Source organism: Hyla sarda, chromosome 1, assembly GCF_029499605.1.
Source record: "Hyla sarda isolate aHylSar1 chromosome 1, aHylSar1.hap1, whole genome shotgun sequence".
Taxonomy (NCBI): Eukaryota; Metazoa; Chordata; class Amphibia; order Anura; family Hylidae; genus Hyla; species Hyla sarda.
In genome coordinates, this window is record NC_079189.1 from 459,377,824 (window position 1) to 459,405,383 (window position 27,560).

Sequence of the window (27,560 nt, forward strand, 5' to 3'; positions counted from 1 at the left end):
CTTTCACTTGCATTTAGGGGCTGTAGTTTTGTGTTATTGGCTACAGAAAGTGCTCTTCTGTTCTTCCCATCAAGCTGCTACATCTGACCATGCCTACTTCTGTCTAGAGATGTTTTTCTGGTGTTGCATACTGAGATGTGATCAAGAAAACAATAGATCTTGACACACCCATCAACTCAGGTCACAGACTCCCCTTACCAGGTCATTCTTCACCAACCATCATTCTCTTTTGAAACCCTGTCCGTTCTGACATATTACACCCCTAAAACACTTAAAAAGATTTTAAGAACAGAACAAGTAATACAATTTATGAACAGTGATATAAGCTCTGTGACTTTTCTTTTAGATTGGAGTCTATATATGACAGATGTGCAAAGGGGCAACTGTCTTGAAGTCCCCCAACATGTATCTCTGCTGGATACCACAAAAATGTGTGTGAAAAGTTCCTTAGTCCCGACTTTTACAAACAGGAACATGTATACTTTTAAAGCTGTCATATGTATTTAATTTCTCAGCAATAAACATTACAAGTGGTCCATAAGACCAATATTAAATTGCATGCCTCCAACTTATACTATAATACTATACGTCTATGTGAAAAGTGTTTTTAGAAGAAGACCGAAATTTATGTTGGGTTAAAAGAAATAAATAATTTGTTGCTCTGGATATAAAGAATAGTTTTAGTCATATTAGTAAAAAAAAATTAAATAAAATAAACCAACCTGTACATCCGTAGTTATAAACATTGAATGTCAATGTGTCCATTATGTTTTTCAACCTCTTGACCAAAATACCATCGGGAAGAGACTTTCGTAGAGATAAATCAAATACAGCCAAGAATGATGACAAAGAGTATTGATACATAGAGTTGACTAAAGCCATCTCAGAAAGGACAAAGAACAGTATGGCCCCACGCTTAGCAGCTGGTCTATAGCCGTCCCGTAATTTATCAATGTCCAGGGCTGTCCTCTCCGCTAGTTTCAGTTTTTCAGACACCTAAAAGGTATTAAATTCAATGCTACGGATACATTTGCATAAACAACAGCTGATCATATAAGTGGAAGATGATCGGAATGTCACATGTATGTTTGTTGGAAATAATAAATGTAGATCATTTTTATTAAGAACTAGAATAAATATTAGCAAAGTTTATGAAAAGTTTTGACACATGAGCACCAGGCACGGTTCTTTTGGGAAATACATTATTTCTGTAGTGTTCTGCCTATTCCTTTTCACTGTCCCTTAGGATCAATATAAATCTGGCAATAGATCTGAAAGCATTTTAAAACACTTGTTATAGGAGTACTCCGCTGCTCAGCGTTTGGAATAAACTGTTCCGAATGCTGGAGCCCGCGCTGGGAGCTCGTGATGTCATAGCCCTGCCCCCCTTGTGACATCACATCCCGCCTCCTCAATGCAAGTCTATGGGAGGAGGCGTGACAAACGCTGAGCAGCGGAGTACCCCTTTAAAGAGAATGTGTCACCTAGATTTTTTTTTTAATTCCTGATTGGACCAACATACTGAAACATGTACTTTTCTCTAATCTGTTTTTATTTTCTGATAATAATATTTTTTTTTTTTGCGCATTATTATGGGGGCTGCCATCTTATCTGAACTTGTTTTAACAGCATTAAATGAAATAAATCCTAGAAAACAAACTATAGGACCTTTCCCATTCAGATATACTGCAGACGGAACTAAGCATTTTCTGTAAACTGTTTAGAGGTTGTTCTACTGATCTCTCCTGTGAATGGTGGTGCATCCATTGTTATCTCTCTACTGGTGTCACCCTTCATTGTGGTGTTACTAAAAAATTATCTGTGCAGAACAGGAAGTCTCAGTTTAGTTTTAGACCTAGTTGCCAAAATAGAAACTGCAAGATTTCAGGGTTATTATAAAATTTAGATAGTAAAATGGAAAATTCTTCAAAAATATGGATGAGACAAAACCTGATTCAAACAATAGGTAATTTTCTGACATATTCACTTTAAGAGGGGGTATATGCATAAAATATTTGTAATGATGAGCAAAATTGTACACAGTGTATCATTTATGTGGATTGCTGTGCATGATACTACAGTTCCACACAGATGCTATATTGTATGTTCACATCAAAGGCATTTACTCAGTGACATTGGATAGTTACCTCTGTAGCTTTGGATTTTGTCTCCTCTAGAGTATGAACTAGCTCCACATTGTCCAACATGTTACCAGTGGAAGTGGCAAGTTCTCTAAGCAAGGAGTCCTCTAAGTCTTTTAATAGCTTTTTATTTTCACTGGTCTCCAGAATAAGATGTTCTCTTTGCTCTTCCAATTCTCTCCTTTCAAAGCCAACAATGACACTGAGCAACTGATCTTCAAGGCCCTTCAGAGTAACTGAGAAAACCAATGAAAAGATATAATTTAAAGAGGCGATGTCATGCACACCCCTGATATGTATTTTGTGTTACCTTAGGATGTACCCACCTGTATAATTTATGACCATGGCTTTACCAAACACTGACGGAGAGTACTTTGGATTTGCCAGTTTTGTATTCAGGTATAGTTTGAAGTTAGGATCATAATCAACCTCTTTATCTCCTAAGATAATAAACTGACGCCCTTGGGCACCTTTGATATTTTTTTCTAAAACATTGTCGATGACAGGGTCAATATATTCATCAACATCTTGAAAGAGGAAGGGAAAACCATACTTAATGGCCATTTCTAATTGCTTCAAGAAATCCGGGTCATTAAAAGAGGAGATCTGGAAAGAATGAAATATCAATAATTCATTTTTTGTTTCAATCACTGCTATCTGTACTCAGTCACTCAGTTATCTAATCCTTTAATAAAGATAAGACAGATGAGAACACCAGCTCCAAATGACCAGAATAGCCCAAAATATTCCCTACAGCAGAATTCAGTCTGGAAGCAAAGACGAGAGAGACAGTTAGACTACAGGCTGTGTTTTCATACAGTAAAACAAGCAACGGTTTACCCAGTGACACATAAAAGTCAGTATTTACCACATGTAAGCAAATACAGTTAAAATATTACACATTAAATAAAAACATTATTATTAATTCTTAAAGTAACAATAATTCCAGGACAATGTATATATGAGAGGTTTAACATCAGACAAAAAACAGGCACAAAAATGTAAAAATTAACTAAATGAGTAGACAAAGGGAGAGAGGATCCTGCCCAAAGAGGAGCAGACAAGTAGAGAGCAACAAGAAAGGTCTTGTGAGGATGAGATATTAAATCAAGAGGTTACAAAAAGGCTTGTACTTCACTGTTCACACTTTGACCTAAATTCACTTTGCCATGGATAGCTAGGAAAAGTAACTGGCAGAAGTTAGAGGTAGAAAAGGTTGAAGAGGTTGAAGAAACATTGGAAAGGCGCAAGAGTTTTAGATGGGGAGTCAGAACAAGAATGTTGCAGTAGCCAAGGTGGGAGATGATGAGTGCATTACCTAACATTTTTGTTAACTTAAATGGTCACTGTGGTCTTAAAGGGGTACTCCGGTGAAAACCTTTTTTCTTTTAAATCAACTGGTGGCAGAAAGTTAAACATATTTGTAAATTACTTCTATTAAAAAATCTTAATCCTTCCAGTATTTATGCTGAATGCTACAGAGGAAATTCCTTTCTTTTTGGAACACTGATGACATCACGAGCACAGTGCTCTCTGCTGACATCTCTGCCCATTTTAGCAACCGTGCATAGCAGATGTATGCTAAGGGCAGCATGGTGGCTCAGTGGTTAGCACTGCTGCATTGCAGTGCTGGGGACTTGGGTTCATATCCCACTAAGGACAACAATAAATAAAGCATTATTATAATAATGTCAGCAGAGAGAACTGTGCTCATGATGTCATCAGAGACAATTCCAAAAAGAAAAGAATTTCCTCTGTAGTATTCAGCAGCTAATAAGTACAGGAAGGATTAAGATTTTTTTAACAGAAGTAATTTACAAATATGTTTAACTTTCTGCCACCGGCTGATTTAAAAGAAAAAAGGTTTTCACAGGAGTACCCCTTTAAACAACTTTCCTCCATGTGAAATCCTATGTGATTTCTAACATATTTGTAATTAACTTCTAACATATTTGTAAATAACGTGGAGCTTATGGTCTGTGCAGGAGAGTGAGAGAGCCTGAGAAAACCTGGGTTGAGTTCCTGAAGTTGAGCCAGTCTGCCTGCTGGAGGTGATCCACAAAGGTAAACCAATATTTCTATCTCATCTCTAATCACCCAAAATAAGATTGGGGCTGCTCTCTACTTTCACTAGCATTATGTCATGGCATACCAGAAAGGACTGAATTTGTGCTGTGAATGGCAAGGCAAGTAAGAGAGGAAGTGCCTGTGTGCACTACTGGCAAACAGTTAATCTAGCCATTCAGGTTTTTACAAATCTTTTGAAACAACAGAAATGCTTTAAGGTTGAGGAATGCGCAGATTTAAGAAATATTTTTAATGTGGAGGTGGCAAAAAGTGCTAAGGGCTTAAATGTGTAGTTTTAAACACATGGTTGAATCAAAGATGAATTCTAGGCAGCGGATTTGTGATACCAGGTAAAGCATGGAGAAAATAACTGTGACTGATGGTTCTGGTGGTGTAAGATGGGGGAAAGAAGATTAATTAAAGAGCACCTGTCATCAAACCAAATTTTCTAAACTAATTTATAGATTATATTCCCTAACTACTCCTAACATCCCCTCCTGCCCTTAAAAAAAAAAGAAATTCTGAGCTTTAAAAAGCTCTGTATCATAACTTTTCCCTTGCTCACATTGTGTGAGCTCCCGGCAGGAGAAAGTGGGCGTCCCCCTGCAGGCGCGACATCACTGAAGCCTGTGAGAGGCGTGCCTCGCCATGCCCCGCACGCACTTCCTGAGTTTGGTCTCCTGCCAGGCCGGGAGGAGACCAAACTAACTGTTTGACTTGAGCAGGGAACAGAACAGAGCCATCTATTGGCTGTTTTTTCAATCACATTAAAAAAATATAAAGGTTCAGAATTTTAACAGCAGGTAAAGAGCAAAGTTTTTTATAATAACATAAGGAACAATTTATTAAAAGTTTAGTTTGTTGACAGGTACTATTTAAGTTTTCTTCATGTTAAAGGGGTTATCCACCATAAGGTGATTTTAGCCCCTACCTGCCAGACAGATGGACATGCTTAGGGAGGATCTGCGCTTGTCTTTGGGTTAAATGGCTGTGTTTTGAGATTACCATAAAACTGTGGCTTTCTTTTTATCAACCTCAGTATTTCCTGTTGAAGTTTATCTTTTTTACTACAAATCCCAGAATTTCACTTTCCTACCTCCCACACATCAGCCACCCCACCCATTGAACAACAAACAAGCTAGATTCAATGAAAAAGGTCAGTGCTTTCTAATCAGGGTGCCTCCAGCTGTTCCACCCAATAAAGCAGACAGGCTCCCGGTCATCACCTGACTAGTGATGTCAGGTCTCGGCCGCACTGCATCCTGGGTAATACCAGAGACAGGAGTAATTTCGTATGCTGTTAAAAATGAACATCCAGAGCAAAGATCACGAAAGAATACAAGACCAGCCGTTAGAGACAGGTACAGACACTATATTATGAACTACTCTAACTTTACAGTCCCTGTAGCATAGTCAAATAAAAAAATTCCTGGAATATCCCTTTAAGTTTTAGAAAGTGGGGTAAAAAGATAATGTTAATACTTTGAAATTCTGAATAGCAGTGAAGTAAAACAGAAAGTCGTACTAAAATCCACAGGGTTCTATGATCTGTCCCAGGCTAAAAGTATAAATGGAGATGAGTAGGGGGTCCCAGGACAGAGCCTGGAGTGACACCATCAGAGACAGGGTAAAACAAGAAGGTGTGATGCGCTTATAAATGTGACCTGTATACATTTGGGTGGCCAAGATTTTTTTTTTATAAAAGTATTTTATTACTTGCCATATAACAATTTAAGTATATGACATTTTGTTTGACTGTGGATTTTTATGGAGTTTAAACCATACGACTCATGTTTAAAAGATTGAAATAAAACAAAAGTCCACCTTTCAACCTCCTAGGATTCCCAGCATGCATGGACTACCTAAAATCCAGTCCTAGGCAGATCCACAATAGAAGAACCACCCAGCAACAATAGTATTTTATGAATAAGGCTTGATGCCGAAACGTGTCAGATTATAACACCCTGTTTTCCTTGGATGTACATGTGCTTTTAACTGTTACCGTAAAGTTGAAGTTTTGACGGATACCCTTATTGCTGGATACTATGAAGATGCACAGGCAAGGGATGACCCAAAATAATTAAACATATGGTGCAATATCATTAAGTTTAATGACTTTTGTGGGGTTGCAGCATGTTCAGACACAACATTAAAGGAGTACTCCACTGGCCAGCGTTCAGAAGTAAATGTGCTGAACGCCGTTTTCGCACTGCGGGGGTCGGCCACGCCCTCGTGACATCACGAGGGACGTGGTCGACCCCCACAGTGCGAAAACACCGTTCGGAACCTTTACTTCCGAACGCTGGCCAGTGGAGTACCCCTTTAAGGGGGGAGATTGTGACAGGAAGCTCTTAAAGGGTTTGTGTGGAGAGCATGTATTTTATATTTCTGTTCAGGGAGGGGGGTAATTCCCTTCTCAGTCCCACTCATCCAATCATTCATTAGTTCCCAATATAGTAATTCATTTAATAAAAAAATTTACCTCCATAAGAACTGCCCATAACAGAATCTCAGAATCTCTAAACAGACATTTATCAGGGTTAAAATATTAGCCATAACATGTAAGCGACTATGCCCACCTTAAGGTTATTCCTTTCCTCCTTTCTTTTGATCCAGTTAAGAGCTTGCTGTTGTGGATCTATGCAAAGTGGGAATCGACTTGCCCTTGTAGTCAGTATACCATTTTGTATAGAGAGTTCATCTGGCGGTAAGCCTTCCGAGCCCCACCTGCATGAAAGGGAATATTTACCATGTGTTGTCATTCACTTGCACTAGTAGATCTAAGTCACACCATACAATAACAATTATCTGAGAGCAATAAATGATCCCCGCAAAATAGTGCACCATAGAAAGATCATAAATATATTAATACATTTTTGAGATTGTTTTTTCTTCATACTTGCTTGGCATTTTGGCAACAGCTGAACTATTACGATAAAAGATGGAATTCAACACAGAAGCATCAAATCATTTTCATATATACGCAACCTAGAGTTTTCCCTCCTATTTATGTTATAGAATGTAATCAGCCTACCTGCTTATTTCAACATCATCAGTGAGCAGACTCTCCACCCTAAATGGACGACTTAGAGGGATTTCATGTTCCAGGATGTCCTGCTGCCATTCTGTGTATACCATCTCTTTCCGGAATTCCCAGTTGAAGGCACCTTCATAGCTGAGAAATGCCGAACAGAGCAAACAATCTCCAAGTAACTTTACTCGTTTCTCCTTTAAATCTTCCAAGTCTTTTGTCCACCTAAAAAAAAATATGTATATATATAAAATTTGTATTTTTTGCCTTATCACCTTTAAAATGTGTCTTAGAGTCCTGAGTTCCATTAAATAGCAAAAATAATCTCTCATTCGCTATAGTCTCAAACATACACTGAACTAGGAATAGTCAAAAGAGGTAGTGATATATATAAGGATACATTAAACTAGATATATACAATAGATTTGTATATACCCCACTTTTCAAATATAGTTATAGAATAAAATCTATCAATCACTGATTGGGGAATTGAGGGGCGGGGGAGAGAGGCGGCCGGGAGATGCCATTATGGACCGCCCTGATTAGAGATGAGCAAACTTACAGTAAATTCGATTAGTCACGAACTTCTCGGCTCGGCAGTTGATGACTTATCCTGCGTAAATTAGTTCAGCTTTCAGGTGCTCCGGTGGGCTGGAAAAGGTAGATACAGTCCTAGGAAAGATTCTCCTAGGACTGTATCCACCTTTTCCAGCCCACGGGAGCACCTGAAAGCTGAACTAATTTATGCAGGATAAGTCATCAACTGCCGAGCCGAGAAGTTCGTGACGAATCAAATTTACTGTAAGTTCGCTCATCTCTAGCCCTGATGACTTATGGTTCAAGCACTATGAAAGTTATTTTAGAATAGCAACTTATATTGGCTATAAAATTTGCTTTTTAAAATATTTTAATTATAAACAGAAACTTAGCAACATTTTGGCACAAATATCTAAGACAAACAATGAACAATACAACACACAGCAGATGATGGGGATGGCTTTCCCTTTTAACACATATCTATACACTTGCCTTATATTCTCTGATCCCAAACCAGAGATGAGTTTATCGGCTGCGATCAGCCTGCGCTCCATAATTTCTGCTTCCTCTTGAAGTTTTTGCTTCTCTGCTATGGCTGCTTCATACCGTTCTCCAAGGGTTTTCAATTCAGTTTGGATGGCAGCTAATTCAGCCTGGATCTTTTCCAGCTCACGCTTACTCATATAATAGTTTCGCTCCAGTTTTGCCACCTGCAATACAGAAGAAGTCGATTTTTTTTACTCAAAACAGGATCTGAAATTCCCAGTTTTTATTAGTTGATCCAATGTGAAGCTCAAAAGTAGGAAAACTGAAACCCTGCAAGATGCTTCTCAGTCCTGTATGATCCTGGCATACAGTCCCCCAAAACAGGAATCTTGCACTAAACAAACACCCTTGTTTATATAAAGTCATGGCCGAAAATGTTGGCACCCCTGAAATTTTTCAAGAAAATTAAGTATTTCTCAGAGAAAAGGATTGCTAACATGTTTTGCTATACACATGTTTATTCCCTTTGTGTGTATTGGAACTAAACCAAAAAAGGGAGGAAAAAAATCAAATTGCTTCCATATAGGAGAACCGGTTTTCAATTAAATTAACACAAGTTTGTTTAAAGTGGTGCTCCGGGGAAGTTAACTAAAATAAAAAATGCCCCAATGCCACCACAATACCTGTTCTGTGTCCCCTGTAGTTATCCTTGTGATTTTGCCAGCTCCTGTGGCCCCTGTTGTCTCCTTGTCTCCTGAAAATTCTTTTTCCTTGCTTGCAACCCAGGCTACAACTCCCAGCAGTCAGTGTGGCTCTGTGTAATGGTTGCCAGCCAATAGCTTTTGCTATCTGTGTGCATGCTGTGTTGTTGTAAACACAGTCAGCAGCACACACTGTACATGTCTTTTCTTTCAAACTATCCTCACCCCCCCCCCCCCCCCCCCAGCAATAAATCATGCTATGCTCTTAATGGCAGCAGTCAGTGATTAGATCTACAGCAGGCAGAGAGCAGCATTATGTGCTGAGGAGACGCTGGACTGTGTCTCTCCCAGCAAGATCCTCACACAGGGAGGGGGAGGGGAGGTGTGGCTGTGAAGCCAGACTCCTAGACAAAACAGAAATCACGTGGTGTTTGTCTTACAGGAGGGTGGGGGCTACTCTTAGTGAGGATTTTGCACAAAGAAAAGGTGGATCTGATAATGAAGTGTTTCTCTCACTCCCTGCATGTAAGTGACAGCTGAAAGAGGGAAACTGATCTACATAGCTAATGAATGATATTTAGACAAATAAATAGGTTGGTGAGAGGGAAAGGATGGGCTATGGGTTTAGTTCCCCAGAGTACCCCTTTAAGACTTTGGGCCACAATGGAAGCAGGCACTAGTGTTAATATCTTGGTGCAATAAAATCAACAATGAATAAAACAAAGCAATGTATGTTAAATATTGCACACCTTTTCTCGTTTCGGTTTAATCTCCTTGGCCACATCACAATAACCCATGACGGCATCCACAAACTTCAACATTCCCAGGCCAGCTTTACTAATGGCTTCCATCTCTTCAAATGAGGCATTTAGATTTCTTAAGAAGCCTAAAAGAATCCCACAACATAACATTTGAATAGTGTCCTCAGCTGATGGAATGTAAAGCCAAAATGACAATGCAGACAGACCAAATGCAAGCGCATTACCCCGGACTGTCTTGACTTGATTCTGAGAGATCGCATCAAAATCTATTTCCATGAGTGTTTTCAAGAAGTTTGGCTCAGACATCATTCCCTTTGCAGATTTCCAGCTGATCTCCCTGTAGCCTCTCATCACCAAGATACATTCACAGACAACCTGCACTTGCCTTGGTGGTTTGGCAAATGTCCTGAAATACAATGACAGTGATAAAAAATGTACATGAACTTCATTGTTCATGCAAACAGTGTTAGATATTACAATAGATCACTGCAAACAAATCAACCTCAAGCACACTGTGTAACTGTAATACTGTAATATACGATCCAGTGTACAATGTATGTAATTCTATAACACAGTTCTTACAGTATGTGTACTTTACAGACTGGACACTATATATGAATAAAAAATAGATTAATAGATATTTGCTTGAGAAGTTTTTTTCCTATATGGTCAAGACCACTCGTGAATTACTGCTTCTTGCCATGGTCACATTTACATATAAAAACACTGTATATTAAGTCATTATACTATTTAAAGGGGTATTCCGGCCAAATACAATCTTATCCTCTATCTATAGGATAGGGGATAAGATGTCTGATCACCGGGGCCCGTAGCTGGGACCCCCGCGATCTCAGTGCAGCACCCGCAGTCTATGCGGGGCTGCGTCTCCAGTCTCGGAAACCTCTTTGTTTCCGGGACTGGAGACGTGATGTCACGCCACTCCCCCGTCCATTCATGTCTATGGAAGGGGGCGTGGCGGACATGAATGGAGTGGGCGTGGTGTGACGTCACATCTCCAGTCCCGGAAACAAAGAGGTTTCAGAGACTGGAGGCGCAGCCCCACATAGAATGCGAGTACTGCACGGAGGTCGTGTGGGATCCCAGCGGTGGGCCCCCAGCGATCAGACATTTTATCCCTAATCCTTTGGATAGGGGATAAGATGTATTTGGACGGAATACCCCTTTAATATATTTAAATGACAGAATTTCATTAATCTCACATTCTCTCTCTTACCTGTTTCTGAATAATTCCTATAATCCATTCTAAATAATGGACAGAATACAAAATAGATATAGTATGAAGACATATTTGAAATGATACCGCATTATTTCTCTAGATACCCCAGAGTTTGTAATCCTTAAAGTTTACCCTGAAGAGGGTGTTACCACTACACCAAAAGTAGGCCAAACATTGACACTCCACAGTACACCCACTCACACTAAAAACTCACAGCACCCCAATTCAGAAAGGTCCTCACATGTACTTACATCTTCCTATGATGGGCATAAAATAAGAGAAAAGCCTTATTCCATGTCATACTCCTAAAGGATTCGGGATATTTTAGAAAATATCTACATTTCAATACTTGACAAGATTTTAAGACTTTATAAAAGCACTTTATATTGTAGAAGTCTTGATCTTCTTGCATCCTATTTATGATGTATGTTAATAAGGACTTGCTTTCAAACACTGCAGGTTGTGCATGCTTTAGATTAGGTTCTATATATCTCAAAGTTAGTTCACTACCACTTCTCTAATGTTTGGTCTCTTTAAATACCATTTTTATGCCTCATACACATGGCATCTGTCTTCATTCCACATGACTAAAACTTTCGATTATAATAGACCTTCTAATGTTAGATGTTTGTAAAGGAGATTGAATCTAAGGAGACTCTAGTCTGAGCAGTAAAATACTTCTGTCCTTTCTCCGTCCATGGATATTAGTCAGATACAAGTCTGTAAGAATTGTTCACAAAATGTGGATGTATAACACATGGGTTTAGGAAAAGTCACATTTAACAACTGGAACCTTTCACTTTACAGATCACTTGTCATGGAAATGTTCTGGACACCAAAGCTGTAGTGCTTGACAGACATATAGCTGTAAAAAAATTAATTTCTGTATGCTGCACAGATGGTTCCCAGAATAATATGACAGAATTACAAAACACCATCTAAAAATGATCTAAGAAATCTGTAAATACAAATGCCATAAGATGTAGGATTGTAAGACATATGATGACTGAACATCAAAGGAGTTATTCAGTCTTGTAACATACATGGTCTATCCTCAGAATAGGCTGTCAATATTAGATTGGCTGAAGCCCGACACCCGACATGCTCAAGTGAGTATTACAACTCTTCAGTGTTTACTGTTGCTCATACCTACATCACTATATGTTTAGAAGCAGCATAGAACAGAATTGCAGCATTGTCCCAGCAAAGAAACAGGGTAACTCTGTAGTACTCACTAAATGTACAGCAAAGCAGGTATGAGCAACAATAAACACTAAAGAGGCTTTGGCAATTGTGGGAGCTCTGTGGTTACTTCTAACAGCTGATCGTCGAGGATGGATAAGGATAAGCCATCATTTTGGCAAAGCTGGTTAACACCTTGAGATATCATTCTGCTTCAGAAAACATTTGTAGCTGTGGACACCCCCACCTTTTGTAGAGGTGTTCCTTAATGTCTCTATATTATTTAATAAATATAAGAATCAACTTTGTAGCAAGTTTACTATTCTTTCATTGAAAAACAAAAAAAAAAAACACTTTATTGTATTTAAATATAAAACAAGCTTTGCAGAAGTCTGATGTATTAGGCTGGGTTCACGTTTACGTTTCTTACATACGGTCACCAGATCCGTATCTCATTCATTTGAATGAGCTGAAAAGAGTCAGATAGCGACCCTGGTCGGCTCATTTATGTCCCGTATCCGGTTTTGATTCACTCCCTCCAGCCGTATCCGGTGAGGTATGTAAGAAACGTAGTGTGAACTCACCCTAAATCAGTATTTATGATGCTACATCAGTATGACCTACCTTATCTCAGTTACATCTGACTTATCCAGTTTCTGCAACTCCAGCTTTGCAGCTTCCAGTATAGGCAAGGCTTCGGCCAGGGCGCTCTCTGCCTCCTGCTTCTCCACAGCAATAACTTTATTTTGCTCCTCTATTTCTGCAGCTTTCTCCTCTGCAAGCTTCCTCTTCTCCTCCGCTGTAATTTTCAATAAACATAATTTGTGAATAACGTAGCTCTGTGTCTATATAACTGATCAACGAAAAGAAAGAGGATGAACGCTCTGTGTCAAATTCTGTGTTTTTATGGATTATCAGCTATTAAGGAACTTCATCCAAAATCAATTGAGAAATCATACTATTAAAAAAAATAAAAAAATAAAAAAATAAACAACAACATTCACTTCATTGTTTACCTACAGGGAAGATAATTGAAGATACATTCATCCAATATGATGTAGTGATGGCACTTTGCTCACCTATTGTAGTGTTAACAGATATCTCATTTAGTAATGCTTCACATGCAGCGGATTTCTCAGCTAAAACCACCTTCTGCTCGGCCAGCTTTACATTAAGTTCTGCAAGCTGGACAGTAGCTTCCTTCAGCTTGTCTAGGCCACCTTCTAATCGCTTGCATTGCGCTATAGTAAAGGAAAACACACAATAGGTATTTTTATTAGGAAATCTGTCATCAGTGTCACCTGCACTTACCTGTCGGTAGTGCAGGTGACACTGATGACAACGGTACCTACCTGGTCCCGTTCCGTGCTGTGGTTCTCCGGCGATCCTCATCTGTATCTTCAGCTCCGGGCCCGATTTGGGGCATGGACGGAGCTTAGTGACGTCACCGCTGCTGTTCTCTGCTGAGTCCTGATGCTAGCAAACAGCAGCGGTGACTTCACTAAGCTCCGCCCATGTCCCAAATCGGACCCGAAACTGAAGATACAGATGAGGATTGCCGGAGAACCACACCACAGAATGGGACAAGGTAAGTAGCGTTCTCATCAGTGCCACCAGCACTACCTGTCTGTACCGACAGGTTAGTGGAAGTGACAGTGATGACAGATTTGCTTTAATATACTTTTAACACAGTCACTGTCCACAGAAAGTATCACAAAATCAAAAAGCCAGAATAGGAAATAGAAAATTAGAGCATTAACCAATGTTTAGTAATTCTGTTTCTTTTCCTTACAAAGATATTGCCATTTTTCTGTTCAGCTGCACCCACAATTTTGTTGTCCAACACAAGTGCAGCAATTTTGGATGTGACTCTTGAATTACTGTCTCATATACATGAACAGTAATATAGGCCAAAATACATGAAAATACAAAAGCTGTTCAATTGTCACTTTTGAAATAGCATTCCAGCATCTGAAACCGTTATGCTATGTTTACATGGCGGAATTTCAAGGTTTTCGGTCAGATTCCATTCTGCCAAACTTGCAGCAGATTTTTTGCAGTTTTGCGGATTCCACACAGAATCTGTGCTGAATTTGTGTTAAATTTATGCGAAATTTCTTAATCTCAAAACACAAATTCCAGAGGGAATTGACTTCAATGGACTCTACCAAGGAATTCTGCCAAAAAAAATTGACATGTTCATTCTTTTTTGCGAAATACAAAATGCAGAATTTCTGCAGCGGAAGTTCTACAGTGGAAAATCTGCCATGTGAATATGACAGCGGAAATTCTATTCACCACAATGTTAACTTCACGTAGCATAATTTCCAAGGTGAATTTTTCAATTGGATTCCACATGAAAATTCTGCCGTGTGAACATACCCTTACATACATACCCTTACATACCCTTGTTATTGACTGAACACTTCGACAAAACCAGTTTTTCAGAAGCTATTTAAAAAAGACAAGTAAAAGGAAAAGGTCCACCACAAATGAAGGGAAAAATGACAATCTCAAAGTAAAGAACACGTGGTAACTAAATCCCTATTTCCTATGACAGGTCATCACTGTATCCATATTCACATAATCCCACTTTCATATTTTACCCAGATTAAACTGGTTCTTTTCATCCAGTAACTTTGAATATGTGTTGATGAAATCCAGATAATTCTTTGGAGTGACATAGTTGCTTCGCCTTAGTTTCTGCTGGAATTTTTTACTAAATTCTCCTACAGATTCGTGAACCGTAACAACATGGCTTATGACGGGCTCCAAATGTTCAGAAGGTATCATTTGGTTCTCTCCTGGAAAATATGATAGAAAGAGTCCATTATATCATGTTACTGTCATAAATCTGCATTTACTATCATTTTCCCAAGTTTTCCTAAAGTTTTGCAAAATAAAATTAAAAAATACAACACAGGTCAGGAAGACCAGAAACAGAGAAATTTCATACATAATGATGATTTATGACAAATAATGACAACTTTCAGCATCCTTCGTGTGACAATATTTATGTCCATATTTTTTCATGAATACAAGCATTAAAGGAGCTACTGCAGCCTTAGACAACTTATCCCTTATCACCCCGCAACCTTCTGTACGGCGCCCTGGCTCTGCCGTGGATCTCCCCATGCAGGAGACGTGTTGACCGCAGCACAACACCGCAACCGATACGTCCCCTCCATGTATCTGTATGGGAGAGGCGGAGATGCAGCGTTCATCTATCCCATAGCGCTGAATGGAGGGGGCATGTCTGTTGACCTTCCCGAGGTCGACGACAAAAACATTAGCCGCGCAGAGCCAAGGCAGTTCCGGGTCCCCATATGGGAGATCGCAAGGGTCCCAGGGGCCAGACCCCCCGCAATCAGACACTTATCACCTATTCTGTGGATAGGAGATAAGTTGTCTAAGGGTGCGTTCACACTACGGAATTCTACGAGCGGAACTCCGCGAGCGGAATTCTGTGGTGTAAACTTAACATTAGTGTGAATGGGTCTCCGCGAGACCCGTTCACACAGCTGATATTGTTCCGCGCAAAGAAACAACATGTTCATTCTTTGCGCAGATTCCGCGAGCACTGCATAGCCGTCAATGGTGACGGCTCAGTGCCCCGCAGCCCTAGCACCGAAGTTACTCCAGCCGCGGCCGCCAGGCGGAATCTCCACCTGCGGAATTCAGCGAACGGAGATTCGGCAGTGTGAACGCGCCCTAAGGCTGCAGTACTCCTTTAAATGGGCACTGTCAAATTCAAAAACGTTTTATATGTTGTACATCTTGGCAAAACATTAACCTTTCTTTTTTTTTATCAGATCTTTTTTTATTAAACTTTTTTCATTTAAAACAGTAACAGACAAAACGTTAGGCACAATGAATAAGGCAGTTGGGTGCAAAATCTCAAAGTACGACTGACAATAGGATGTCAGATTCATCAGGTACTGAGATATATCAACATTGTGTGTAAAAAATAAAGAATGTAATAAACTATGCAATAAGTACAATAAATCATACAAACATAAAACCAATATGCCCTCAATAACAGTACAAAACATATCCATGAAGCCCCTCAGAGAGATACCAAGCCATTCACAGTGTACAGGAGAAAACCAACTGCGCAAAGAAGGGGAAGAAAGTAGAAAAAGAAAGGAGAGAAACTACACAGGGGAGGAGAGGGAAAGGGAAAAAGGAGAAAATGTGGAGAAAGGGAAACTGAAAAAGAAAGGAGGAACACAGAAGGAGGAGAAAAAAAAGGGGGAGAAGGGGGAGGGGAAGAAAGAAAGAAGGGCAAGTACATGAGGTAATCTATTTAAAAAGTAACTCCAGCCAGCATTAAAGAAGACCTGTAAAGGGCCCCTGCATAATTGAAGAAGAATAGAAGTGGGCAGTCCCGGGGTATCCAGCCATCTTACCCATACACATTAAAATTTAGCTGTAGCGTTTCTTTAAAGGTAAACCCCCCATTCCAGCCTAATCACAGCATTAACTCTATTTGTGAATTCCTGCACTGTAGGAGGGGCCGATGTGACCGGATAGTTTTACACGCATGATATAGGTTATGCTGGATCCCAAGTAGAACACAGTCATCCACTCGATCGTCATCCAAACAACCCAGTACACAAACTGCAGAAGTCAATGGGAGGGGGTCAGAGTAAACCTCCCGGATCAGATTCAGGACCCCCCCCCCCCCCCCCCCCCCCCGCCAGTACCCCTCCAATTCCCTGCAGCCCAAAACATGTGCAATAATCCCGCCTCATCCATAGAATATCTGGGGCATGCTGAATCGGGTCGCCATCCAATTTTATGCAAAAAGGTTGGTGTCCTGTACACCCTATGTATTAAGTATAATTTCCGAGAGACGATTTGGTTCACTAAGAGACAGGAGGGGGACAGTAGCTAGCAAATCCGTCAACTAGGCATCAGTAAGGGGGCCATCTTCGTCCATCCACTTGTCCCTAACCGTCCGAAGATAGAGAGATGAATGTCCAGAAGAGTACTATAGGCCAGAGATATAGCACCTCTAAGTGCCCACCCTCCCCACCTCCTGCAAAAGGGAGTGAGTAGAGACAGTCAATGGACCCCTACTCCCCTGTCGATCAAGCACATGGCACAGCTGTAGGTACTGGTAGAAGACCCTATGGGAGAGACCAAACTTGGTCTGGAGGTCAGGAACGGGTAAAATAGAACCATCACCCAGTACGTGAGTCAGAGTACATACACCCGCCATCACCCAGGGTGAGAAGCCCTCCAACTGGAAGATTTCAGGGAGGTGGGGGTTTTTCCACAACGGAGTAAAGGGAGTATAGCCTGACACCTGCAGCATCGACTTCACCGATCCCCAAACCCGAAGCATCAGAGAGACCATAGGGAGCAAGCGAGCAGAGCCCAGAGAGTTACCCAACTCGAGAGCACCCAAAGGAGGAGACATCGCGGTAAGCCATTCCACTAGCCTCCCAGAAATTCAACACCAACATTAACCTTTCTAATATACTTTATAAAAAAAAATTTTATTTCCTTTTTATTGAAATCATGGCTTATAAAATCATGGCTTTGTCCAAGCTGAAGCACAGGGATGGACAAAGTCCAGTAAAAGAGGGTGGGCTAGCACAAATACAAACAACAAATACCCCCAAGGATTCCAGGGCATTGATTCAAACAACAACTTTTAGGGGTAGCCTCCCAAAAGGGGTTAGCCCTAAAACTAGAAATCCCCCCTAATAGTATTAAAATTCCCAAAGCTTTATTTCGTTCATTAAAATAATCTGATATAAGGACAAAGAGATGTGTAGCTGTGGACATTCACTTATATTGCTGCTGGCTAATGTGGCTGCTCAGTAAGGTCACTGTGAATGTGCTATACCGTGCTGAGTGGTTTTATAGTATTAGGCTTTAAGCTGTGGACATTCACTTATATTGCTGCTGGCTAATGTGGCTGCTTATTTAAAAGGTGATGCTAGCCATCCGTCCCCCCTGACGTTTCGTCAGCCCACGCTGACTTTCTCAGTCAGCGTGGGCTGACGAAACGTCGGGGGCAGATGGCTGGCATCACCTTTTAAATAAGCAGCCACATTAGCCAGCAGCAATATAAGTGAATGTCCACAGCTAAAAGCCTAATACTATAAAACCACTCAGCACGGTATAGGACATTCACAGTGACCTGACTGAGCAACGGCTGTGTTTTTAAAGAGCACATACACATCTCTTTGTCCTTATATCAGATTATTTTAATGAACGAAATCAAGCTTTGGGAATTGTAATACTATTAGGGGGGGGATTTCTAGTTTTAGGGCAAACCCCTTTTGGGGGGCTACCCCTAAAAGTTGTTGTTTGAATCAGACAGGAGAGAGCACAGAGGAGTCCTGTCAGACAGGAGATAGCACAGAGGAGTCCTATCAGACAGGAGAGAGCACAAAGGAGTCCTATCATACAGCAGAGAGCACAGAGGAGTCGTATCAGACAGGAGGGAGCACAGAGGAGTCGTATCAGACAGGAGAGAGCACAGAGGAGTCCTATCAGACAATAGAGAGCACAGAGGAGTACTATCAGACAGGAGAGAGCACAGAGGAGTCCTATCAGACAGGAGAGAGCACAGAGGGGTCCTATCAGACAGGAGAGAGCACAGAGGAGTCCTATCAGACAGGAGAGAACACAGAGGAGTGCTATCAGACAGGAGAGAGCACAGAGGAGTCCTATCAGACAGGAGAGAGCACAGAGGAGGTGCTATCAGACAGGAGAGAGCACAGAAGAGTACTATCAGACAGGAGAGAGCACAGAGGAGTCGTATCAGACAGGAGGGAGCACAGAGGAGTCTTATCAGACAGGAGAGAGCACAGAGGAGTACTATCAGACAGGAGAGAACACAGAGGCGTACTATCAGACAGGAGAGAGCACAGAGGGGTCCTATCAGACAGGAGAGAGCACAGAGGAGTCCTATCAGACAGGAGAGAACACAGAGGAGTGCTATCAGACAGGAGAGAGCACAGAGGAGTCCTATCAGACAGGAGAGAGCACAGAGGAGGTGCTATCAGACAGGAGAGAGCACAGAAGAGTACTATCAGACAGGAGAGAGCACAGAGGAGTACTATCAGACAGGAGAGAGCACAAAGGAGTGCTATCAGACAGGAAAGAGCACAGAGGAGTCCTATCAGAAGGGAGAGAGCACAGACGAGTCCTATCACACAGGAGAGATCACAGACGAGTGCTATCAAACAGGAGAGAGCACAGAGGAGTGCTATCAGACAGGAGAGAGCACAGAGTAGTGCTACCAAACAGGAGAGAGCACAGAGGAGTGCTATCAGATGGGAGAGAGCACAGAGGAGTACTAACAGATAAGAGAGAACACACAGGAGTGCTAGCCCACCCTCACTAGACTTTGTCCATGCCTGTGATTCAGCTTTGACAGTTGCACACTTCAGGATAACTACAGAAAGGAGACCACAGATACAGTTTTTAAACATTTTTTATTGATGATTGGAATTAAACATTTCATGTGTTCCTAAGCTCTCAGCGGCCAGAGTCCTATTATCTAAATTCTAGAAATACAAAAACCAAATCTGGATAACTAGAGTTGACCATATATACCGATGAGAAGAATTAGCAGCATGGGAACACCGTTCACACACCAAAATCAGAAATATATGGAAACCTTAGATCTTATATAGAAAATTCGGACTCCCTTGAGAAAGTCAGCGTGGGCTGACGAAACGTCAGGGGCAGATGGCTAGCATCACCTTTTAAATAAGCAGCCACATTAGCCAGCAGCAATATAAGTGAATGTCCACAGCTAAAAGCCTAATACTATAAAACCACTCAGCACGGTATAGGACATTCACAGTGACCTAACTGAGCAACGGCTGTGTTTTTAAAGAGCACATACACATCTCTTTGTCCTTATATCAGATTATTTTAATGAATGAAATAAAGCTTTGGGAATTTTAATACTATAAGGGGGGATTTCTAGTTTTAGGGCTAACCCCTTTTGGGGGGATTCCCCTAAAATTTGTTGTTTGAATCAGACAGGAGAGAGCACAGAGGAGTCCTGTCAGACAGGAGATAGCACAGAGGAGTCCTATCAGACAGGAGAGAGCACAGAGGAGTCCTATCAGACAGCAGAGAGCACAGAGGAGTCCTATCAGACAGGAGGGAGCACAGAGGAGTCGTATCAGACAGGAGAGAGCACAGACAAGTCCTATCAGACAATAGAGAGCACAGAGGAGTGCTATCAGACAGGAGAGAGCACAGAGTAGTGCTACCAAACAGGAGAGAGCACAGAGGAGTGCTATCAGATGGGAGAGAGCACAGAGGAGTATTATCAGATAGGAGAGAACACACAGGAGTGCTAGCGCACCCTCACTAGATTTTGTCCATGCCTGTGATTCAGCTTTGACAGTTGCACACTTCAGGATAACTACAGAAAGGAGACCACAGATACAGTTTTAAATTTTTTTTTATTGATGATTGGAATAAAAAATTTCATGTGTTCCTAAGCTCTCATCGGCCAGGGTCCTATTATCTAAATTCTAGAAATACAAAACCAAACCTGGATAACTAGAAATGACCATATATACCGATGAGAAGAATTAGCAGCATGGGAACACCGTTCACACACCAAAATCAGAAATATATGGAATATAATTATCACCCCATACTTTTTCTTTAATGCTACCCTCTACCCCAATGGTTAATCTTGTTAAATTACTTGCTTTTCAAGTAATTCCATTCATTTTTATTAAACCAACAAATGTGCAGTAAAGACAGTATATGTATTGTTTGTACAATAGACATGTGTCTAGTGTATCTTTGTAAGAATAATAATAATAATGCATATTACTTGGTTACAAAAGAAATGTATAGGATTTTAATAATGGAATACACTCACCTAAAAATGATTTAGCAACAGCATATAGTGCTTGAGGTGGCCAAGGCAAGAACCAATCGATACCTGTGTTGTTTACCAGACCTTGACATAAAAAAAAACATATTTTCATTATTAGTACTTAAAGGAGAAATAGGTTATTGGCAAAAAATATTTCAATTCTATAACTTTGTGTACACACTAACAGGATGTCTTACTTAAAGAAGATGTCCAGCAGTAATAAACTTCTCTCCCGTACGAGGCCCCAGCCCAGCTCCTGTGTGTGACGATTTGCACACAGCAGGTCAGCTGATCCAAACATGCCCCCTCCATTCATCTATATGGGAGAGGCAGAGACACAGGGGGAGATTTATCAAAACCCGTCCAGAGGAAAGTTGCCTACTTGCCCATAGCAACCAATCAGCTTGCTTCTTTCATTTTTAACAAGGCCTCTGCAAAATGAAAGAAGCGAACTGATTGGTTGCTATGGGCAACTGGGCAAGTTTTCCTCTGGACAAGTTTTGATAAATCTCCCCCACAGTGTATGTGTGTCTCCACCTTCTCCATAGAGATGAATGGACGGGGCCTGTTTCGACCAGCTGAAGTGCTGCGTACGAAATGTGCTCTAACATAGCAGAGCCTGGCCCGAGCCGGGGCCCCCGTACGGGGGATCACTGGGGGTCCAAGCGGTCAGACTCCCTCCCAATCAGACACTTATCCCCTATCCGCAGGATAAGTTTATGACCACTGGACATCTTCTTTAAGTAGATCTCTTAAATGTACTGTGTTAATAAGTCAATGTGGACCAACTACAAAAGATATTTACCAGGCCAGGTAAAGCGTGCATCCTATATACACTTTATCCTATATCCTTAAACCAGTGCAGTTGTTTACTGTGTATAATAGTACACGGTGACTTTGTGCCTATAAAAATGTATGTGTGTTCCATGTATTTGCATTAACTGAAAAGTCCAGAAAGAAACAAACACGCTTTGTGGCTGCTCTCTACTACAGCCAGGGCCGGTTTTAGTCTAAGTGTGGCCCTGGGCAAAAATGAAAAATGGGGCCCCCAGATTGCGTGACCAAAGATCACTATGTTGCGCCCCCTGAATTGTGCTGCATCTCGGCTAATGCGAGTAAATGAGACTGCGCAGCAAACCACAAATGGCTGTGACTACAACATGAGAAACATAATAATTCCATCCAGGATGAATTTGTGGCTGTGGTAATTTGGGGTCGCACTGTGACCCCCATTTAGTGCATATCAGCTCAGCTCCCCCCTTTGCAAGAGCGAAGTGCACGGACACCTGTGGAGCAACAGCAACTTGTAAGTGCACACGTAGAGAAATCCAGCACAAAACGGCATCATAAAATGTATGGTCACAGGAAAGACGTATGGTATTAGACAGCCATGCATTCTGTGCGGACACAGAAAATTGAATTTCTGTGCCAGAAACATCTGTGGATCCGCCAGTGACTCGACCCATTTTGTGCCTCCAGCTGTTGCCAACCCCCTTCACCTGCCTCACCCGCCCCTGGCCTGCTGAAAATGTTCTGAACGCTGGGGCAGTGGACTACCCCTTTAAGTAAGCAGCATAGCTCCCCCCCCCCCATATTAAGTTGGCAGCACAGTTCCCCCCCACATTAGGTTGGCAGTATAGGGCCCCCCCACATTAGGTTGGCAGTATAGTTCCCCCACATTAGTTTGGCAGTATAGTTCCCCCACATTAGGTTAGCAGTATAATTCCCCCACATTAGGTGCAGTATAGTTCCCCCCACATTAGGTTGGCAGTATAGTTCCCCCACATTAGGTTGGCAGTATAGTTCCCCCACATTAGGTTGGCAGTATAGTTCCCCCACATTAGGTTGGCAGTATAGTTCCCCCACATTAGGTTGGCAGTATAGTTCCCCCACCGTAGGTTGGCAGTATGTTCCCCCACATTAGGTTGGCAGTATGTTCCCCTACATTAGGTTGACAGTATAGTCTCCCTCATTAGGTTGGCAGTTTAGTCCCCCCAAATTAGGTTGGCAGAATAGTCCCCCCACATTAGGTTGGCAGAATAGTTCCCCCACATTAGGCTGGCAGTATGTTCCCCCACATTAGGCTGGCAGTATATTCCCCCACATTAGGCTGGCAGTATGTTCCCCCACATTATGCTGGCAGTATGTTCCTCCACATTAGGCTGGCAGTATATTCCCCCACATTAGGCTGGCAGTATGTTCCCCCACATTAGGCTGGAAGTATGTTCCCCCATATTAGGTTGGCAGTATATTCCCCCACATTAGGTTGGCAGTATATTCCCCCACATTAGGCTGGCAGTATAGTCCCCCCACATTAGGCTGGCAGTATAGTCCCCCCACATTAGGCTGGCAGTATGTTCCCCCACATTAGGCTGGCAGTATGTTCCCCCACATTAGGCTGGCAGTATAGTCCCCCCACATTAGGCTGGCAGTATAGTCCCCCCACATTAGGCTGGCAGGATATTCCCCCACATTAGACCGGCAGTATATTCCCCCACATTAGGCTGGCAGTATATTCCCCCACATTAGGCTGGCAGTATATTCCCCCACATTAGGTTGGCAGTATGTTCCCCACATTAGGCTGGCAGTATATTCCACCACAGACATACAGCCTACAACCATATACAGTGTATGGCTGGAGGCTGTGGGGGACATTTATCATTCAATATAGAAGTTTTTTTCCGTCTATCCTTGGTGCTTGAATGTCTCAAGTCATGTAAATTTAGTGACTTATATGCGACTTTTTGAATAGAAGTTTCCTAGCGTTTTGCGTAGCAGTACACCGTTTTCTGATTTAGACAGCTCTGCACCCTTATTTATCATATGCAACATTTGTAATAAGTTGCAAAATATTGCGCTAACCCCGATTTCTAGGCGCAAAAGTACGCATACCAAAAGCACACGTACAAAACCTCTCTACCCTGCGCAAAACAAACAAACATGCACAGCCGCGGGGAATTAATTATCTAACGTAGACACAGATGATAAATTACAAGCTGCTAAGCAAAAAGTTAGAAGGAAAAAAGACCGTTAAAAAAAGAGTAGGGTACACTTTTAATGATAAATGTCTCCCTGTATGTCTATGTATTGCTCTGCTTCAGTGCTCCGACCATCGCTCTTCCTGGCTTATAGGCCATAGCAGTAGGTCCCGGGACCCGAGGAGCAGTGGTCGGAGCACTGAAGATGACGTGCCGCTGGTAACTTACCATGCTGGCCAGCAGGCGTCCTCCTGCTCGATGCTCCGCGCCTCCGTTCCTATGGGTGCACACATGGGATGCCAGTGACGTCCCGGCGTGCGCTATCTCCCGGCGGCCCCTGCGTTTTTAAAGTTAATGCAGGGGGCAACCTTGTGTCTCAAAAAGATCTTTTGGGACATAGGGATGTCCTTAATAGTGATGGGGGAAATTAATCTGGGGAACAATTTCCCCGTTGCGGCCCCTCACCCTCTCCTGGATCTGCCACTGATACTTACACTACCAATACTGCCAGGGTCATCTTTAATTTTGATTGGACCCTGGGCAAGCAATTTTTTTTTAAATGCCCCGCCCTAACGCCGGCCCTGACTACAGCTAAATGCTGGAGGTTTCAGAAGTAGAGACACCTGTCTATTAATGTCTATTATCTAAAAATGTTATTTCTAAATCTTTTAAGTATTCCAAGCTACCTATAGGACACACAGATGTAACTTTAATCGTCCATTAAAAAATAAGTGTCTCCTTACCTGGAAAATTTCGGCATCTCGTCCTCAATGTATCACCGACTGGGGACATTCCAAGAACAATATGGAGGTTGTTTGCACTCTTGTTAACAAAGAACTGCCAAATGCTCTCTTTGGCAGGTCCCACGCCATGTTTTCCTGCCTCATCTCTGATTTGGTTTAGAATTGATTCCTTCTCATCATCTGGGAAAAGAGCTGGGACTATTCCTAAGAAACAAAAAATAAAGCAAAGTACATACATTTATTTGCACTTCTGCATTTTTTAATCCGTTTGTGTCCCCGGAGAACTGATACTGATCACAACAATATAATTTGTTTAAAACACATGACATTTATAGAATGCTATATTTATGTGGGAATAGTTAAGTTGGGTGAATCTAGACTGTTCTATCTTTTTTAAACTTGTTTTATTACAAATCACATAAGTCCACAGAAAAACAGCATGAGCAATGCCAAGGAACAATGTACAATAGTGCATAAAGAAACCATTCATGGATCAGCACTGAGTAAATTCTTGGGCTAGGTTCACACGGCCGTTGTCTCCTGTCCCACTATACTCCTGTCATTGCTGCTAAACGGACCATACTAACAAACGGATGCAAACGAATGCAAAAGGATGCCTCGATTTGCATCGTTTTTTAGTTCTGTTTTTATTCTGGTCTGGCTACTTGCTGGTTCCTCACACCTCTTCTGAGCGTGCTCAGAAGTAATAACGGATCAAAAACAGATTGGTAAAAACAGGTGCAAACGGAGACATTAACACTTTCAGGACGCAGCGTTTTTCCATTTTGGAACTTTGGTTTTTTCCTCCTCACCTTCTAAAAATCATAACGCTTTAAGTTTTCCACCAACAGACCTATATGAGGACTTGTTTTATGCACTACCAATTTTACTTTGTAATGACATCAGTCATTTCACTACAAAATGTATGGCAAAACCAAAAAAAAATCATTCGTGGGACAAAGTTGAAAAAAAAAATGCCCTTTTGTAATTTTTAGTGGCTTCCGTTTCAACGCAGTGCACTTTTCAGTAAAAATGACACCTTATATTTATTCTGTAAGTCCATATGGTTACAAGAATACTTAAAAAAATTATAACTACATGCACCACGATTGGTGATGTCCAGCATTAGACACGGGTCCTGGCGGCTGAGAGCCGCAGGTATCACCCGGCTATGATGTGGGGTCAGCTTGTGAGAGCTCATCATAGCAGGGGAGCGGGCGCAGGGCAGACAGGTACACCCCGCATCCTTAAGAGGTTAAAGGCTCATCCATTTTCAATCTGTTACCATATACTTCAATGTTAAATTTATTATATCTGTTTCTATTCCATTATTTTTGACGGGAGAAAAAAATACTGCATGCAACGTTTTTTCCAAAAAAACTGAACAGGAAGTAAAGGGGTGCAAATGGGTGATAAAGGATTGTAAAAAAATCCAATTGACATGAATGGGATTCTTTTACAGCCGTGTGCAACCTGTTTGAAAAATTATCAAACAGATTCATAACGAGCATTTTTCTTTTATGTGAATGAGCCCTTAGACGATAAAGACTGTATAAGAACAACACACAATAAACAAATAAAAACCACGTTCACATGTCATTTGTAAAATGAGATAACCCAGCAGAGCTAGATAAAAAGGAAGAATGGAAGGGAGATAACAGACAACATCTGGGGACACCCTCTTTTCCTATTAACAATGTATTCATAAGAGACAGCCATGTTTTGCAGTTTCTACACTGAGACACATGGCGACTACTTTAAGGCCCACAAACAGTGGCTCCTGCAAAAAGATTTGTTCATGGTGGGGCCATTCTTTTTCACCTAAAATACCAAATAAACAAATTTCAGGGATACATGCAACCGAATGGCCCATGATTCTAGTCAGTAGACCCACAACAACCATCCAGAATTGCTGTATAAATGAGCAATCCCATATTGAGTGCCAGAAGTCTGCTCTAGGCAAGACATCTGCCACAACAATCATGTGGCAATCTACCTCTCTTGTAAAGCTGAAATCTTTGTTGAATAGCTCTGGTGCACAATGTACAATTGTATAATCTTATTATTGGCCGCGGGGGAGACATACATAGGGGGAATCATCTACATCTTTCCAGTCCTCATCTGAGAGGATAGGAATAAGGAATTACCATTTGGTTTAACAAGCAACTGAGTAGAATACATTTTGTAACTGTGAAGATGAGCATGAAGGGTTGAAATAAGTCCGGATGGTCCTTACGTCTTGAAGACTCATATCATTGGATATTGTGATATACACTGATGGGGAAACTGGTTATCTACTGCGTGCCTTAACCTGAAATAATCTATAAATGGCCATACAGGGTACCATATTGGTACCATACTGCTCCTCCAGTTGGTGCACAGTGCACTGCCCTGCCGAGGACGAGTAAGTAGGCCCCGTACTGGAGATCATAGGGGTCCCAGCTGTTGGATTCACCCGCCATCAGACACTTATTTCCTATGTGTCTTATAAGTTAAGTTCGTTTGTACTACCCCTTTAATAAGTCTGATGTTTAGAAGTGACAGAGCGGTCACTTCTTGTGGTTTTGTGAAGTGGTCCTTGTAATAATCCTGACTAAAATATGCTGTTTGATGATTGATTTGAGGATTATGATGTCAGATGTAAAATAACCTGCTATGATGAGATGTATTTTACTACTGTACTACTAGTGTTTCCCTTTGATTTGGGTTGGAAGTAGGGAACATTTGGTCTTTTTTATGATTGTATAAAGTTTAGAGATATTTAATAAATGTTCCAGATTCTTTAAAAAGTTGCAGTATGAAAGACATTTGAGCATAAATGTCT

The 27,560-nt window shown here is 41.4% G+C and overlaps 1 protein-coding gene across 1 annotated transcript in view; it reads right to left on the minus strand.

Moving 5' to 3' along the window:
* The window catches only part of DNAH10 (dynein axonemal heavy chain 10), a 140,931-nt gene that overhangs the window by 30,585 nt on the left and 82,786 nt on the right, over window positions 1-27,560 (minus strand). The window contains exons 54-66 of the mRNA XM_056534241.1: window positions 24,737-24,940; window positions 21,019-21,099; window positions 14,750-14,947; window positions 13,223-13,384; window positions 12,768-12,942; window positions 9,949-10,130; window positions 9,713-9,849; window positions 8,269-8,486; window positions 7,243-7,464; window positions 6,788-6,935; window positions 2,468-2,747; window positions 2,148-2,377; window positions 723-996 (exon numbers count right to left, since the gene is read on the minus strand). Coding sequence (XP_056390216.1) covers window positions 723-996; window positions 2,148-2,377; window positions 2,468-2,747; window positions 6,788-6,935; window positions 7,243-7,464; window positions 8,269-8,486; window positions 9,713-9,849; window positions 9,949-10,130; window positions 12,768-12,942; window positions 13,223-13,384; window positions 14,750-14,947; window positions 21,019-21,099; window positions 24,737-24,940 — 2,511 coding nt within the window. The remainder of the gene's footprint in view (window positions 1-722; window positions 997-2,147; window positions 2,378-2,467; window positions 2,748-6,787; window positions 6,936-7,242; window positions 7,465-8,268; window positions 8,487-9,712; window positions 9,850-9,948; window positions 10,131-12,767; window positions 12,943-13,222; window positions 13,385-14,749; window positions 14,948-21,018; window positions 21,100-24,736; window positions 24,941-27,560) is intronic.